The following is an 11,685-nucleotide window of genomic DNA, read 5'->3' as shown; positions in this document are numbered from 1 at the left end:
GCCCAATGGACCAGGGTTGAAGCTGGGCCGGGAATGCACACACAGCGGCCACGAGGGGGCAGCGCACTGCAGGAAATCCTTGACGGCAGTCTCCAGCCCACCGCCAAACTTCCCTGCTTCTCAGGGTCCTCCATACGTACTTCCGTTTCTCTGACGCTCGCAGAAGCGGGGGAGTGGGGAAGAAGAACACAGATTTCCTCTCCTATGCGCCAGCCGAGGAGCTTCTGCAGCGGGGTTCACAGCCGGCGCTGGGCCCCCCGCACTACGCCAGCCGCGCGGGTGTGTGGAGGAGGCGCGGAGCCCGGTGACCTGCGCGAGGATGTGGGTCTGGCGGTCAGCGGCGCCAGCCTCCGACCGCGACTCCGGAGAGAGCCAGCAGCCGCCCGGAGGAACCGGCACCAACCCCGGGCACCCTAGCCAACCCGAGCGCCTTCCCTTCCTGCTTTGCGGGCGTCCCCGCACCCACACGCCCACGGCTCCTGGGCTGTCACTTCTGTGCGCCGTCTGAAAAGGAGACCGACCGGGAGAGCTCCGGCAGTTGCCGAGGTGGATGCCCGGTGTCGGCTGTGTCCCCGAGCTGCTCGCCAGCGCTGGCGAAGGCAGTCGAGATAACACCTACCGAACTTTTCCTTCGCAGCAGCGTTGGGAGGAAACGGCTGTGCCCGAGGCTCACGGAGAACCGACGGGAAGACTTTGGGAGGGGACAAGGTCCAGCCTCGCAGCAGGGCAGGCTCGGAGCTCCAGGGAGCCCCGGAGACAGGAATCGTGGCCAGCGTGCGCCGGTGCGAAGGGAGGTTCAGCGGACCACGCTTCTCCTTTCCCATGCCGCTCAGTGCCCGTGACCTCCGCGCGCTCCCCGCGCACGTGCTTGCGGTGGAGGAAGAGAAAGGGTCCGGCTGAACCCACTGGGGGTAGCCAGTCGCGGGCGGGCCCGGGGCGCACGGAGCGCCGCGCGTGCAGGGCAGCTCAGCCGCGGTGCCGGGAAGCGCGCACGCTGCTCCCCCGGGCCCTGACCCGCCGCTCCCCTTCCTTCCTGCCGCGGGGGTTCCGGCCGCTGGAGGCCTTTTGGAGCGCAGAGCCCGCGGCGTGACGGGCCCGGCGGCTCCCCGGGAGCACTGCGCGGGGCGGACCATCCGCAGCCATGGTTAGCCGGTAGCTGCGGTCGTCGCGCTCCGAAGGACAGGTGGGCTCCATTGACCCGGAGTTGGTTCGCTGGGTGCGGAAGGCCAGTTCCCGCCACGGCCACGCAGGCCAGTCGGTGTGCCACTCTGCACCGCGGCGGCAGCAAGCCTCGGGCCACCAGCCGGTGCGGAGGCAGAGCTGGCGGAGCCCGGCTCCCCGGCGGCCGCCTTGGCGCCGTCCTGATGCCCGCTGCCGGCGGTGGGCCCGCCTCCGGCCCCGGGACCTAGACAGTGGCGCGGCCGCCGGCGCCTCCCCCATGCTGCTCGGCGAGTCCAGGCGATGCGCGTCCGAAGCGGCTGCCGGGGCTGCGCAGAGCGAGGCCGACGACGACAGGCCGGGCGAGCTGTGGCGTTGGCGGCGGGCGACGGTCACGGCCGCGGCGGCGGGCGAGGACATGGATGAGTCGTCGCTGCTGGACCTGCTGGAGTGCTCCGTGTGCCTGGAGCGGTTGGACACCACGGCCAAGGTGCTGCCGTGTCAGCATACCTTCTGCCGCCGCTGTCTGGAGAGCATCCTGTGTTCGCGCCGCGAGCTGCGCTGCCCCGAGTGCCGCATCCTGGTAGGCTGCGGCGTGGACGAGCTGCCCGCCAACATCCTGCTGGTGCGCCTGCTGGATGGCATTCGCCAGAGGCCCCGGGCGGGCGCCAGCCCTGGGGGCAGCCCTCCCGCGCGCGCTGGCCCCGGCGCGGTGGCGGCCTCCGAGCTGGCGGGTGGCGGGGGCCGGGCGATGGGCAGCGCCCCGGGCTCACCAGTTTTCCCTTTGGAGGTTGGCAGTCAGCACGAGCCGACGACCGGCAGGAACGCGCCCCTGGCAAAGGTGGGTAGCCTTCTTGGCGCCGGTGTGTGTGTGTGTGTGTGTGTGTGTGTGTGTGTCCGTGTCCCTGCAGGTGTGGGGAGCAGTGGTGAGGGGCTGGGGAGAACACAGGAGGCTCTCCAATGACCTTCTCCACGCTGTTCTTTCTCTAACTTACTTTTCTCCAAGGACTCCGTGAGTGTAACCCTTCAAGTTCCACTTGCCAACTTTTGGACACCGTCTCTTCCCCCCTCCCCCCAATCTACCCTTTTTCCTCTGAACTTCCTGTGTGCACCTGCCTTCCTTCCATCCTCTCCCTTAGAATTCCTTTCCTACCAACTGCGCTTGCTCCGTGGTGCCACGTGCTCCCAGGGAACCTTGTTACATGCTCATAGGTGTGCCAACGTCCCATCCTTCCAAGGGGTGGGCAGGTCTTCTTGTCCCTGGGTCACCGCTATTCCCTCTGCTGGCTGGGGCTGTTCTCCCCCCCACCCCCCAAACTTTGCTCCCCTTCTATCTTTCCAGAAAAAACCTTCTTTCCCTAGACCTCCAGACTATCCTTCTGCACACCTCCACCTGCCTGGGTAAAGTGTGTGCTTAATGTTTTCCAGGTTCTGGTTCCTGGGAAGACTGGGCCTCCTGCCTGGTTGTCTGGCCAGGGAGGATTGGGCAGAGGGAAGTGTGTGGCCAGGCAGAACACAAAGTACAAACTGTTTAACAGGAGGGAAGAGGTGATCCTGCAGATGGGAGGAGTGTTGGCCCATCTTTTCTTGGACTCCGGTCTGTTGGAAGCCCTGGTCCTCTCCTGGGCTCTTAGGCAGGGTTGCATTCCTGGGTCTTTGAGTTGTTTTGCGTGTGTGTGTGTGTGTGTGTGTGTGTGTGTATGCAACTACATTGTACAGCACCCACTGCTTCTATTTCAGTCAGAGACCTTATCTTGAGGGTTTTGGTGATTTGATTTCAAAGGCTACTTAGAACGTGTAATTTCACACCCTCTGCCACCTTGGGAACTGTTTTGTGGGGGAGGGGTAGATAGTCCACGGGATGTTGGTGTGAGAAACAAAGTAGTCACGTTTTATATTTTCTTTAAATGTAGAAAAGCCCACTTAAAGGAAAAAAATACATTCTCAATCTATTGCGATTACTCATTTTAGAGAACACAACCGTATTCCTGTACTTTTGACCATTTAAGGAGCTGGTGGTGCATAAACTACTTAAATAATCCTTCCAATGTGTATAATATTGAGATTCTGGGAAAATGCTACCACCTGAATCACTCAGTACTGCAGCATCTCTGAGGTTGGGAACTTAAACCCTTGGAGGGTGAGCTTTAGGGTTAAATAGCACACTTTGCTTTGCCATACTTTGCTCTGTGAATCAGGAAGAATGGGTGGTCAAGAATGGTCAAAGCATATTTATACTTGGGATCACTGCTGAAGAGGAATTAAGTTTTTCTTTGATTTTGATTAAATTCAGTTATAAGTGTTGTTGCATATTTTCCAACTTTTCCTCTCTGCCCTTGCTGTTGTTATCTAGGTATCATAATTAAAGGTCAGAGAAGTAAATAATATTTGGAATGATGCTTCTAGTAAAACATTTTGATGACCATGTGTTTAAGATATCCTCCCAGTTCATCTTATGGGAATTGCCTTTGATCAGGAGGTTAGGAGGTAACCTCAGCTCTTTGAACTCTGTGGTGGCATTTGTAGAATTTTTAAAAAAATGTGTCAAGGGGTTGGACTTTTAGTAATGCCACTTAGGAGCAGGAGGTTAATACTTTGTTGAGTGGAGTTTGGGGTTATTGATTGACTTTATAGGCACATGTAGCTCTCAGTATATGTTTATGCTTCCTGAGCTTTAGGGAGCGTTTGACCATATTATTTTTCCTCTTTTGTTTGTTGTGTTAACTAAGTGTGACCTCCAGTCCTTTCTTCTTTGCAGGCCCACCTCATAGGACTAAGTTTCTAGGAAGAGTCTGAATGAAATCTAATCTTATATTTGATCACCTTCAGAGAGGAAAAAGTAAAGTTTTTTATTCACTGATTTTTGACAATCAATGGAAGTCTTCTTGGGCAAGCAGAAGTCCTGCATGGAGTGTTGTACGTTAAGCCTATACACTTGACGGACTTTAGCTGAAAACTACTTCCAAATAGGCTTTCAGTACTTTACTCTCCATTGGACTTGCTCATAGCAAAGCTGAATGTTGCTGCGTTTCTTAATTAGATGGGCACTCATCTTATTATTCAGCAAATACTATATATGTCTCAGTAGCAGGTGACTAAATATCAGACAGTTCCCTATTTTCCCAATGAGAAGCCCCTTAAACCTTCTTTTGGACCAATTGGGATATGTAAACTTTTTAGGTATGTAAGCCTTCACCAAAAGCCAGCAAATATCTGCTTAGATTGTTTATTAATTTAGTTACAGGTAGACATTGGGAATGAATCATGTATAAAATGTGTTCATTCCTGTTTGGTTCATGAAATAGTTCCATGTCTCCCCCCCCCCCCCCCCCCCCGCCCTCCCGCATCTTTTGTGGCATTTTTTTCATCAGGGTTTTGGTTATCAGAGTCACATGAAATCCTGACCTGGTTAGCAGAGCCTCTCCCTTTCACCTGAGCCATCTGAGAGGAGGTGCATTTCCAATCAGTTAATTATGCAGCCCCTGGAAATTTTATACCACGTTACAAGGACCCATTGCCTAAGGTTGGGACTGTTGGTCTCTTCATTTGCCTGTTTGTAATACATGTCATTACGTGTTAAAAAGTATCTTTAAAAAGTCCTGTTTGAACAGCGCTAAGCATTGCAATTGCTAAAATATGAGCTATGTTTCTCAGCCAGTTTGTTTTTTGTTTTGTTTTTAGTTTTACAAGGTGACCCCTTTAACATCTTTAACCAGCATTGATGGAGATGTTTACGGGTGACATGTTTTCCTAAATGGGTTTTGTGAGGTTCCAAATTGAGTAATTCAAAGACTACTTCTTAATATCTTTAATAATAAAAGCATAATATGCTAATTAGACCAGATAGCTGAACGACCTTCCGGATGTCATTCCGGACATCCTTCTGGACAAAGCCGCAGCGGCGGGGGCTGAGGCAGAGGTGGTTAGGGGCGATCAGGTAGGCAGGTGAGCGGTTAGGGGCGATCAGGTAGGCAGGTGAGTGGTTAGGGGCAATCAGGCAGGCAGACAGAGTGGTTAGGGGTGATCAGGCGGCAGGCAGAGTGGTTAGGGGTGATCAGGCAGGCAGGCAGAGTGGTTAGGGGTGATCAGACAGGCAGAATGGTTAGGGGCAATTAGGCAGGCAGGCAAGTGGTTAGGGGCAATCAGGCAGCCAGGCAAGTGGTTAGGGGCGATCAGGCAGCCAGGCAAGTGGTTAGGGGCAATCAGGCAGGCAGGCAGAGGGGTTAGGGGCGATCAGACAGGCAGGCAGGTGAGCAGTTAGGAGCCAGTGGTCATGGATTGCCAGAGGGTGCAGGCCAGGCTGAGGGACCCCCCCGCCCTGAGTGCACAAATTTCATGCACCAGGCCTCTAGTTTAAAATAAAAAGGTCACCATAATCCTGTAAAGTGGGTGACAGTTACTACTTGCAGACCCTTAGGAATTGATGTAGGGACAAAGTGACAGAGAGCCGGAAGTGATGCGTCAGGATGTTCTCAGGCTCTGTCCCTGCCCTTTTTCTTCTGCTTGGCTGTCTGGTGTTGTGCTGTGTTTGGTCTTGGATGCAATGAGGACTCTAGAGTAAGAGGCCCAGTGCCTGGAAGCCTTCACCAAAAGCCAGACAGCTCACAGGGTGGCAGACAGCTGGCTGACTTGTGGTCATTGTGATGACAAGGGGCAGACACCAGCCTTTGGAGACATGACAGGTGAGTCACAGCAAAGTCCCTCTTAGACCTGTTTTCAAAAGGCCCCCGGGGGGAAACAGCACCTCTGACACACTAGTGTTGTGTTTCAACTTGTGGCCGTTAGTGAATAATCTAACTGAGTGCCTCCTGTGTGCCAGGTGTTCACTGGGTGCCTGCTGTGTGCCAGGGGTTGAGTATATCTCATTTAACTAAGTATATCTCATCCATTTTTTAGCTCTTCCAGTAGCTAGTCACATTGGTGGGGAAGCTGAGGCCCTAAGGGTTTCCTCCTCAGGGGCAAACAGAGGCTTCAGATTGACTGGCTGACTGGATGTGTGGTTAGAGTCCTCCTCTCAGTCTATACCACAGTTAATTAGAGACCAAGGTCCCAAACTTAAGCAGCACCAACCCCCATGGACACAGTCTGCCCCAGGGCTGCAGATGCTCTTTCGGTGGGAGGCTGCCATCTTACAAACGCAGGCTGCAAGCCTCAGGTCCCAAGGAAGGAGCATCATACCAGTTACGGCTCTGAGGGCACGTCACAGGCAGCCTGTGCCGGCGATGTGAGCCATCTGTGTGGGTGGCAGTGGGCGGGTGGCTTGTCAGATGGTGCCGTCTGTCCTTAGGAATGCATACTCGTCCATCCTTCTGCTTTGCTACCATGTAGGTCTCACCCTTGGCCACACCCACTGAGTCTTGAGATAGATGTAGGGGCTCAGGCATCATGTCCTCAGCACCAGCAAGGAAAGGAGGGTTGCTTTCCCTGCTGTTCACTCTCCAAGTTGGTGGCCACCCTCACACGCTCCCTCTCACACCTCAGAGGCCAGGGTCGCATCCCAGGCTGGTGCCAGGATGAGCAGCAGCTTGGCCAGGGACTTGGGACACAGGGTGGGCCTCCCCCGTGCATGTGGCTGCAGGCAGGGAAGGTCCCTGGGCTTTGCGGGTCCCTGTGAGGAAGGAGGGAAAGGAGTGGGGACTTGGTGGGTGGCCAAAGTGGCACAGGGGTTGGGAGTCCCTTCAGCCTGGAGTTCCGCACTTCCTCACCACGTGCCCCTGGGCAAAGGGCTTAGCTGTTCTGAGCCTTCTCATCAGAGAGCTAGAGACTCCTGCTTCCCTGGATGAAGGAGGTAATGTACAGGCAGTGCCCAGCACACATAAGCAGCTGTCCTCTCAGTGCTGTAACGATACAGAAATCTGGAGTTCTCGTATCACCAGTGAAGCACACTTCACAGGGCCCACCTTCCTGCTAGTGGGTTCAGTTATATGGTATCCTAGCAGAATGGGGTGTGTGTGTTCGTGTGAATGTGTGTGTTGGTGTGTGTTCAGATGTGTGTGTGTGAATGTGTGTATGGATGTGTGTGTGAATGTGTGGATGTATGTTTGTGAGTGTGTGTGTGTGTGTGTGTGTGTGTGTGATGTGTGTGTGTGAGATGTGATGTGTGGATGTGTGTCTGGATGTGGATGTGTGTGTAAGTGATGTGTGTGTGTGTGTGTATGGATGTGTGTGTGTGGATGTATGTCTGTATGTGTGTGTGTGTATGTGTGTGTATGTATGTCTGGACGTGTGTGTGTGGGTGGATGTGTGTGTGTGTGTGTGTGTGGATGTATGTCTGGATGTGTGTGTTTGTGTGTGTGTGTGTGTGTGTGTGTGTGTGTGTAATCTCATACAATGCTTTGCCTTTACATGCAAAGTTGGCCTTGGTTATTGTGACTGGGTTGTTGAACATTAATGAGCATGTAAGTCAAGTGTTTGAACCTGTTTGTTTCACCTTTGAAATTACTTCCAAATTTTATCTTTGTTATTGATGGCTCTGAGCTTCATTAAAGTGAAAAATGTCTAAGCTATAACTGTCTTTAAGAAGGCAGTGGAGGACAATAATGGCTCTCCTGAACACAGGGTGCAGCTCCCCCATTTGCCAGGGACAGTAGCTTGTGCACAACTGTCGAGATCACACAGTTCGATGTGCTTGAGCTGAGCACGGTCACAGCCAATGGCTCCTGCATCTGGCCTTTCAGACCCACTTGCTTGCTGGAGCATGATGAAACTGGGTCTCAATTATGCAGTTGTTTCAAGAATGTATTTCAGTTCAATCTGTATTTAGTCTATTTTTCACAGTTAACATGTTCTTTTTTGAGGTATATTCTTGAAATAAAATATCAGAAGTCTTTAGTTAAGAGGAAGTGATCTTTATTCCATCACTTGAAGAGCCAAGGTCTTTTTTTTTTTTTTTTATCAGATTGGATGAATTAGAAATGTGTGCTTGATGTGTACCCTATTGGAATTCTAATTAACCATAAAAGACCAGGGTGTCAAACTGAAGGTGTTGGCAGTGAATGGTGTAAGTTGTTCTGGCTCCCTTCTCTCACTGAGTGGATTTAGAATACAAAAGTGCATCAGATGGTCGCACAATTTGGGTGCTACTCACAGGTTTCTGCCTTCTTCTTTAAATTTACCTTTGACCCTTGATGGATTATGGGCATTTAGAGATCAGAGGTCTTTTGGAGGATGGAGAGAGGAGTGGCTTGGTGGGTTGATTCCTCTGCCACAGTGCTTATGTTTTTAACCGTTATGATGCTCATCTGCATCTCTGCTTAATGGCATCGGGGCACAACGTTCCTGTGAATTAATGTTAATGTAAATGAATTAGGGTTCAGGGTAGTAGAAGTGGAGCAGCTGTGACGTCTGGACAGGACGGCAAGTGTTCCATAGCACTGAGATGTGGGAGGCCCAGGGACACCAGGGGTCACAGTCAGACTGTCACACAGTGTTCAAGGAGGAGGACAGGGACGCCTTCCTCCCCTGCTGCACTGAACACATATCTGAGCACTGACTATGTACCTGTCACTTTAATAACTACTTGGGATAAAAATGATATTGGTCTTTAGAATGTGGCCCAACAATTGGTTGCTACTTCGCCAGCAACTGGAGCACCAAGCTCATTAAAAAAAAAGATTTTTAGAGTGCCCTGGTTGGTTTGGCTCAGTGGATAGAGCGTCAGCCTGAAGACTGAAGGATTGTGGGTTCAATTTTGGTCAAGAGCATGTACCTCACTTGCAAGCCGTGTGGGAGGCAACCAATCCATGTTTCTCTCTCTCTCTGTCTTCCCCTCCCCCCCCCCTTCACTCTCTCTAAAGATCAATGGAAAAAATATCCTTGGGTGAGGGTTAACAACTAAAAAAGATTTTTAGAGAGTGAGGAAGGGAAAGAGAGAAACATTGATGTGAGAGTGGAACATCAATCAGCCACCTCCTGCATGGGCCCCACCAGGGATCAAACCCACAACCCAGGCATGTGCCTGACTGGAAGGTGAACCAACAACTTTGGTGAATGGGACGATGCCCAATCGAGTCACCCAGCCAGGGCTCCAAGCTCATTTTTAAAACAGCATTAAGTCCTTGCGATAGCAGCCACTGTGCCTTCTTTGACACTTAAATTCCAAACCTTTATTTCTCCTACACACCCTGCCTGTGTTTTAGAAATTCCTATGTAAGTAATAAATACTGTTTACAAATAAATCTTTGGGTTCCTTAACTCTTGGTACTCTATACTCCAAATTTTATATAACATAAAAATCGCACCTATTTCCTTCCCGTGCCTGGCCAGTGGCAACTGAAGCCAGACACGTCTGTGTGAGATGAGGCACGCAGAGAATCGAGGCCAGTGCGGGCATGCAGTCCATGCTCAATTCCCACCGCTCAGACACAGCCAGTGGGTTCACCTTCATCCACCAAGTTCCTGATGCCTGTGGATTAGTTCTGTCATGAGCAGTGATTGTCTGGACCAAGTTTGTAGTCCACACACGTGCATTTGAGAGGAGATGCTCCCAAAGAAAGGACAGCCTGCGAGGCAGCACTCTTGTGTCGTCTGTCGTGTGTTTCTCATGGATTTGGGACTTCATCTGTGTCACCTTTACACGGACTCTGAAAGCAGTTTTCCTGGAGTTCAGTTGTTTCCCCCCGCATCTCAAATGAGGTGGCAGATCTTGGATTCTGAGGGGGACTTGCCCACCTGGAGCGGCCACTGGCAGTCACAGGGTCACCTGGTAAGCCTTGCTGAGCTGAGTTAACTGGCCTGGAGCCCTCCCACAGGCGCCTTCAGGAGTCCTGTTCCCCTGAGCGGTGTGCACGGAGGACAGGCGTCTCGTTCTGCACCGGGCAGTGCCCAGTGAACGAGGGCGTCTCTTTCTGACTGCCCTGCCCACACGCAGGTGTTTTCACGGGCAGCAGTTCTTCGTCTTTGACTCAATAGATACATCTGGTGTCCGTGGCTGGGAATGCTCCTGGCTGTGTCCTTGGTGGGCACCCAGCAAGGTCATGCCATACTGAGAGGCGGCTGCGCGTAGCCAGCTGGCCGCTTCTCTCTTCACGACCCCCAGGTTAGCACCAGCCGCCCTGCTCTCACCGGAAGTCACAGAAGAACTTCCTCTGCCTTGTCACCTGGTCACCTTCACCTCCCAGGCCCTGCCAGCTTTTCTCAAGGTCCTTGAGTCTCCTGGGTGTCTCAGGGGAGTTCCCGTAGGGCATCTCTGATCTCCTGCTCCAGCCTTTTGCTAGTTCTCCCAGCCCCATCCTGTGGCTGCCCCCTGGGAAAGCTGCTTCCCGCTGGGTGCTGTTTCCTAGCCTGGCGGGGCCCATCGTGTTCCAGGTCCCATCTGGGTGGACTCCAGTGCCTTCAGACTGGTCACCTGTCAGTCCCACTGCTTTGCCAGCTGCCCCCTTCCCACCCATACCCTTTCTGCTGATGTTTTTCTCAGGAGCAGGTGTTTACTTGTGGTCTTATATTTTCTTAGAAATTCACATTAATATTATTCTAGAATATGATTCTTTTTATTTTCATCTAAAACTGAGTTGATTTCCGAAACCTGGAACCAGGTGTATTTCCCATTACTTTCCACAGCCCTGGCCCCCTGGGGAGCCCAGCTCCCATTAAGGGCTCCCCAGCCTGTCGGGCATGGCTGTGGGGGCTGAGCACCCATGAGGAGAGCGGGATGTGCTGGCTTACACTAGCAGGAGAGGGCTGCCGCACAGGATGCCCTCTGAAGAGGACCTGGCAGTCTCTCCTATAACCCAACAGTGGTGTTCACTGAAGGAAGGCCTTAGACGTGACCTGTTTGTGGGCTCCTCCCAATCTCAGAAGCCTCATTTTGCCTTAGTTATGCCACGTGTCTCTTCCTTCTGGAGTTCGCTCAGGGTTAGGCTGAAATTTATTTTCTGATAGTTGGTGTCCAACTGGCCTTACCTGCTAAGTAATCAGGGACTGTGTTGAGTGAGGAAAGCACTGTGAGCTTGTCAGTCAATGTGGGGAAAGGTGGCTGTCATTGTCACTCTTCAAATGTAAGTGGGAAATTTATCAGGCTGAGGAATTTTCAAGGATGTCACTTTTCAGGATGCCAGTTGTCATGTTGACAGGCACAGCGAAGGGGGTTATAGGGGAGGACTCGTAAGTGGCATCCTGGCTGGTGGAGCGTCACCTGGCACAGAAGAGGAGGAAGAGGAGGGTGCCAGTGGGGTGCTGATGTTTTCTGGTAGGGAAACAGGGACCCAAGTGTGGGAACCCAGCATAGTGACTGCCAAATGTCCCAGGCGGTGGCTGGTGATATGCTGTTATGTTAATGTCTGTGTTTATTATAATGCTCCCTTCTATTTACATCAGGTAGTACCTTTAAAAATATTATGGTAGTTACGTGAAGTTTTATTTGGAAACAAATAAAAAGTAAGTCAATTTAAAGACACTCTTTAAGTAGAGATTGTGCAGATGAGGCACGGATGACGGTAGTTTGGATAAAAACTGCCTTAAGTCACAGAATCAGCAGGCCTTGTTTTCCTAGAGCCTTTGACATTGACTTTTGACCTCTGGCTTTCTCTG

At 52.1% G+C, this 11,685-nt stretch overlaps 1 protein-coding gene across 1 annotated transcript in view; it reads left to right on the top strand.

The window, feature by feature from the left end:
- Positions 1–469: 469 nt before the first annotated feature.
- The window catches only part of SH3RF3 (SH3 domain containing ring finger 3), a 289,194-nt gene continuing 277,978 nt past the window's right edge, over positions 470–11,685 (top strand). The window contains exon 1 of the mRNA XM_008154106.3: positions 470–1,999. Within this exon, the coding sequence (XP_008152328.2) occupies positions 1,439–1,999 (561 nt within the window). The 5' untranslated portion in view covers positions 470–1,438. The remainder of the gene's footprint in view (positions 2,000–11,685) is intronic.

The sequence above is a fragment of the Eptesicus fuscus genome, chromosome 9 (assembly GCF_027574615.1).
Source record: "Eptesicus fuscus isolate TK198812 chromosome 9, DD_ASM_mEF_20220401, whole genome shotgun sequence".
In the NCBI taxonomy this organism is placed as follows: Eukaryota; Metazoa; Chordata; class Mammalia; order Chiroptera; family Vespertilionidae; genus Eptesicus; species Eptesicus fuscus.
This window is presented reverse-complemented; position numbering and strand designations above follow the sequence as displayed.